The following is a 5,889-nucleotide window of genomic DNA, read 5'->3' on the forward strand; positions in this document are numbered from 1 at the left end:
GCAGGAAAGTTGGCATTGCTTCTGTGCAAGTTTGCTTGGCACAAATGAATTTCCCAAGTGTAACTGCATGCAGGCCCGTCTTGTGGTTGTAGAGTTTGTTTCTGTACCCATCCCCCACCGTCTTTGCAGGCCAAGATGAATGAGATTCGCACTTCAAAGCACTGGCATTGGTGGTGGCATTGCTACGCGGCTAACTAGCTGTGTTAGCTTGTTAACCTTTGTGGGTTTTTTAGCAAATGATGTGTAGCTACATTAAATGTAAGCTTTGTTTTGACAGCTGTTAGCGCTAGTCTTTAAGCTAACTGATAAACCGACAAAACTTAACGGTGAACTTCAGCTTGGAAATTTAAGTACACAGCATTAAAATGTGCTAGGCCAGACAGAAGTCTAGCTGACAATATTTTTAACACGTATTTCTTTTTTTATATGTGTTAACAAGCGTACACCAGGTTCCTAGAATATTTTGTCTTCTCATTTCCAACTGCACTTGACTTTATGCTGCTCTGTTCTCTCTTGGGTAGCTGCTCTGCTCATCTCATTTTGTTTCTTTAGTATGTACATTTTAAACTCAGTAGTAGATGTGTTTCTCATCTTGGTAACAATGTGTTTCCTTTGTGTCAGCTCCCACTGCTACAACTGACCACATTTCATGCTTCCATTATAGGGTGAATTGTTTGCCAGCAAAGTCATTGCTAGAGGGGAAGATCTGACCTCTGCCTTGCACAATCAGAGACATGAGTGTTGTCAGAGAATTACATGGGATTGGGTTCAGAGGCGGCGGCGGGGTTGTAGCCTCTCTCAGTGGGCCTACCCACTTTACCGAGGGTGCTCCACGGGCGGAGGGATCTGATGTGGACCCTCCAGGTCAGTCAGCCAATGGCCGTTCAAATGCTCTTTCCCAAACCCTCTGCTATCCCTCTTCATCCTCATCATCTAAAATTGTGGATCCAGCAAGTTACACACCCTCCTCATCATCTGCAACCCCACGTCGCCCTGATCTGGACTTGGGGTATGAACCTGAGGGCTCAGCTTCGCCAACTCCACCTTACCTGAAGTGGGCTGAGTCACTTCACTCTCTCCTAGATGACCAGGAAGGCATCCAGTTATTCAGAAACTTCCTCTGCCAGGAAGGGTGTGCAGACCTTCTTGACTTCTGGTTTGCCTGCTCGGGCTTCAGAAAGACCAGCCAAGAGAAGAGGGCAAAGCTAGCCAAGGCCATCTACAGGAAGTACATTGTAGATGGAAGTGGGATCGTTTCAAGGCAGATCAAAGCAGCCACCAAGAGCTTCATTAGAGACTGTGTAGGAAGGCCACATCCAGATCCTGCCATGTTTGAACAGGTAATTACATTAAATAATTGATTTCTTGTTTGTAAAGGTTCTGATGAGAGCAGTGTGTGTTGAATAACACTGATCAGTGGAAGATGATTTCCCACAAATTGTATTTTGTCCATCTTTTTACTCACAGCTAAAATCACCTCTCCCCAGTACACAGTTGGGGGCCATGTGTTGTTGGCCACTTCCTGTAAAGCCATCATTGTTCAGTTATATGTCAGTGTCAGTGTTTACTTGTCAGTTTGAAGAACTTGGCAGACACATGTGCTTTCAACTCAGCTGGTGTCGTTGTCTTTTACAAGGACCAGAAGTAATAGAAAGTGTTGACATTACTTGTCAGAGGTTTGGGCAGCTTTCCCATTGAATGGGAAATATGTCCAGACTTTTGACTGAAGGTCAATGTTCAAGAACATGACTGCTTGCATTCCATTTGTACTAAAGAGAGTATGCTTGTGTGTGTGTGTGTGTGTGTGTGTGTGTGTGTGTTCATTTTCTGTGGAGAATTAGTTACATGATGTGCTGGGCAGTATGACCAAAAAAAAGAAAAAAATTTTATCACAGTATTTTTTTTAAGATTCTGGCAATTTCATGGTATCCTTTTCCCCCCCATGACTGGGCCTTTATATATGTTTGTGGCTTATTCTGTTGTCAGGAGTAGCCTACTTAAAATGCAAACATGGGAAATATTATAGCCTGCAAATTCAAATGTTAATGTAAACATCATCCATTTTTGAAACGTCATAGTTTTAAATAGTTATTGCCTTTAGGCTACTTATAGCACAATTACTGCAAAAAATAAATAAATTAATACAAATAATCATATGGAAAGATGAAGCCTGTGCTCAAAGCATTGTAGTCTTCTCCAGTCACTGAGCTGGGCTGTCTTCACAATGTTATTCCCACTGTCAGTTGCTGGCATAGGTACCTGTACAGTGTATGTATCTACAAGTTGTTAGGGCCAACTGCCTCTCTTGTTAAACCCTGTACAATTATATCTCCTATGTGGTCACTCGGGAATTATGTTTGCAAACAATAGCTGTGCAACTCCCAGTCATCACTGAAAGTGCACTGTGATGCTGAAGCATGACTCCATTGTGCAACTTGACCACAGGTCTGTTGTAGAAAAGTGAGCAAGTGTATGTAGCTCTCCTTTCAGCTTGCTTCAGTGTTATTGGTATAATGTCAGTGTAAGAGTTTGCTAGTGTTGCCAACAGCAGCGACAGTGACTCACCAAACTTTAGAAACTACAGACACAGCCTTTCTCTTGGACACAATCTCCAGTCTCACTCTGTTCATCTTCCATCTCTATTTTATGTTCTTTAGTAATGGTGCAGTTGTTAACAGACTGTTTTTCTACCTGGCTAGCTAAGAAGCTGTACCCAGCATGCTGTTCACCTATGTAATTTTGTGCATGTGCACTTGTTAATGTTACAAATTGTTTGTGTCACAAATGGTTATGTGCCATGGCGTTTCGCTCTGTTAAGAAGAGTAGGTTGTGGGTAATTAACTCTAAGTTACAACCATTAGTAAGATGGGTAAGCACAGTTAATAGGGGTTCCCTCTCAGTATGTTCTGCCTAAGAATCTGAAGCACTTCTAGTGGTGAACAGTGTTATATAATCTGCTGATTACTGAAGCATTACAGCTGTTGGTTCAGCTCTGCAGCAGTATGGCAATATATGAAAAATTCATACCTTATGTGAAATTAAACCTGCTATAAGCACTATCACATTATGTTGCGTTACATTTGCAGTATGAATAAATGGTGCACAACAGTTCTTGCAGCCTTTTGATAGAGACCTGTCTGCAACAATCAATCTGCTCCAGTGAAAATACTTTGAGGAGCTGTGCCCTAGGAACTGAAACTAGAAATAAATTCCTGCAGCCAAATGACCCCTAAAGATTCCTGAACTTGTTTTTGTGGTTGTAAAGAGTGGTTATGGCCTGATAGTAAAATTTAAATACTATTGTGTGACAAAAAAGGGAGCCGCTGTTGTAACACGTCACTTCCAAAGCAGAGATTTATATGTTCTCTGTTTTAGTAAGTAAACCACAACAAAGGACCTGATTATATTACGTTTTAGTTTCAGGTTTTTCTCTCGCCCACCTGTGTCCTTTTCCATCCTTGGTCTCTGATTCTGTTTCCATTGCACTTTCAATTCAGTGTGAGTCTGCTGAATATACATTCAGACAATGTACTGTACATATGAGGCTGCTAGTCTCAAGTCTCATGCTACATCTCTTTAGAGAACAGCTAAACAACAAAATAACCAGAATGAAATGACATAATTACCACAGTAAACAAAATGAAACTAATTTGAGCTGTAGCTTTCACTTCACTCAGCCTTTCCCTGTGCTCTCACTTGCTTTCTTTTCTATTGTAATTTTTAGGTGATTTTGGTACTCAGTTAAATGTCAACAAGTTGAATTTCCATCCCTTATTGAAACACTGGTTCACCAGAGTTCATCTTGCCTTTACACCAAGGAAGATTGTGAAACATGTCAAGTGACTCTTTGGGACTGAAATGTTAGTGTGGGTGTAACAGCATGGGCATTAGACTAGCTGGACATTTAGTTGTGGGTTTAACCAGTGTTGTTGCATTGTTCTGGATTGGGTATCGGGGTGTTTTCACATCTGCCTTGTTTAGTCCAATTGAATCGATCTCGGGTTCGTTTTCTCCCTCACTGCAGTTAGCCCACACAGGTCTGAACACAGCAGTTGCACTTGGCTGCGGACCAAAACAACTGCACCAAGACCCTGTTCTGACTGTGGTCTCAGACCAGAAAAAAAAGCGGTTCATTTGTAGTGTGAACATGATCTGACCTCAATCTGGACCAACAAGGAGTGCACTGCAAGTTTGAGCTAAGCAGTTCAGCATGTTCAAAGGTTCATGGTTCAGAGTGTTTATTTGTCATATGCACAGTTGGGAAACGTGAAATTCTTACTTTGCTGTCCACATGAATGCCACACAATACAAGTGAAATATAAAGTAGATGAGCAATAACACAAATCTAAATAGGCAGTAACACAAATCTAAGGTGCTTTAAAGCAGCAAGTGAAGGAAGCAAATAAAAATACAACAAGAACACAATATAATGCAGAGGGAATATATACTATGTGGGAGCCGTGATGTGCAAATATTCAGCAGTGAGTGTGCAATTATGCATGTGCACAATGAGTATGTAAACAGTACAGATGGATTTACATGAGGTAGATCCTGAGTCAGCTGTTTAGGAGTCTGATGGCAGAATCTTCTCCACAGTCTTTACCACTCTCTGCAGGTGCTTGCAGTCCATAGCAGTAGTGCTGCCATACTAGACATTGATGCAGCTGGTCAAGATGCTCTCAATGATGCAGCTGTAGAAGTTGCTGAGGATCCTAGGCGACATGCCAAACCTCTTCAGCCTCCTCAGGAAGAACAGCCGCCTTTGGGCCTTCTTGACCAGCTGTGTGGTGTTAAGTGTCCAAGTGAGGTCCTCACTGATGTGGACACCCAGGTATTTGAAGCTGCTCACCCTCTCCACTTTGAGCTCCCAGATGAACAGTGGCTGATGAGTTCTCCTCTCCTTCCTCATGTCCACTATCATCTCCTTTGTCTTGTCCGTGTTGAGGCTGAGATTATTGTCCTTGCACCATGACACCAGACCGGCCACCTCCCTCCTATAGGCTGCTTCGCCCCCACCAGTGATGCGTCCTATCACTGTGGTGATAGATGTCGTTGTATATGTTCAATATTCGCTCCCCTTTTTCTGCTCAGTTGACTCTAGGCTGCAGATCTTTTTTTTCAAAGTATGAAACAGTATTATATTTTCAAGACATTGTATCAACTAGTGTTGTCACGATACTGAAATTTTTAACTTCGATACGATACCTTGAAAAATATCGATACTCGGTACCATTTTCGATACCGCGGAGAAAAAAACTGCCACAATATTAAGGGGGTAATTTTTTTTTTTTATTCAAAGATAAATATAACAAGTCTAGAACATGACACTGAGGTATATTTTACATGAACAAAAATGTCTTGAGGTAGTGTTCAAAAGCCTCTCAGATTGCCATACATTCAAAAACCAATAAAGTGCAAGTAAAAAAAAAAGGTAATCTTTTGTATTTCCAGGTAAAATCAAATCCAAACACAGCATCACCAAAAGATATTTAAACTTCAAGCAAAAACAAAATCAGTGCAATCTTATGCATCAAGTAACAAATTAGTAAACACAATAAATAAAATCAGTTACTGCAATTATATGCAGATTTTCTCTACAGTGAGTAGAGTAAGATTGACACCCATTACTATATCCTAAAGTTGTTTTGCAACTTTCAGATTTTGAGCTAGGAAAACCAGCATGTCAATGTGTTCCTCCGTAAGTCGTGCCCTTCTTGCACTGCAAATGAGCCCTGATGTACTAAATACACGCTCTGAAGCTGAACTTGAAGCAGAGAGGCACAGATACTTCTTAGCAAACTGGGCAAGGTGAGGTAAAGTTGTCTCATGTGTCCTCCACCATGTAAGTGGGTCCTCTTCTGCACTGATTTCAGGCATCTTTTCATATAC

General features: G+C 41.4%; 1 protein-coding gene across 1 annotated transcript in view; it reads left to right on the forward strand.

Annotated features, from left to right (window-relative positions):
• Window positions 1-835: 835 nt before the first annotated feature.
• Window positions 836-5,889, forward strand: part of LOC109973291 (axin-1-like) — a 16,228-nt gene continuing 11,174 nt past the window's right edge. The window contains exon 1 of the mRNA XM_020622764.1: window positions 836-1,340. Within this exon, the coding sequence (XP_020478420.1) occupies window positions 1,329-1,340 (12 nt within the window). The 5' untranslated portion in view covers window positions 836-1,328. The remainder of the gene's footprint in view (window positions 1,341-5,889) is intronic.

Source organism: Monopterus albus, unplaced genomic scaffold, assembly GCF_001952655.1.
Source record: "Monopterus albus unplaced genomic scaffold, M_albus_1.0 scaffold288.1, whole genome shotgun sequence".
NCBI lineage: Eukaryota > Metazoa > Chordata > Actinopteri > Synbranchiformes > Synbranchidae > Monopterus > Monopterus albus.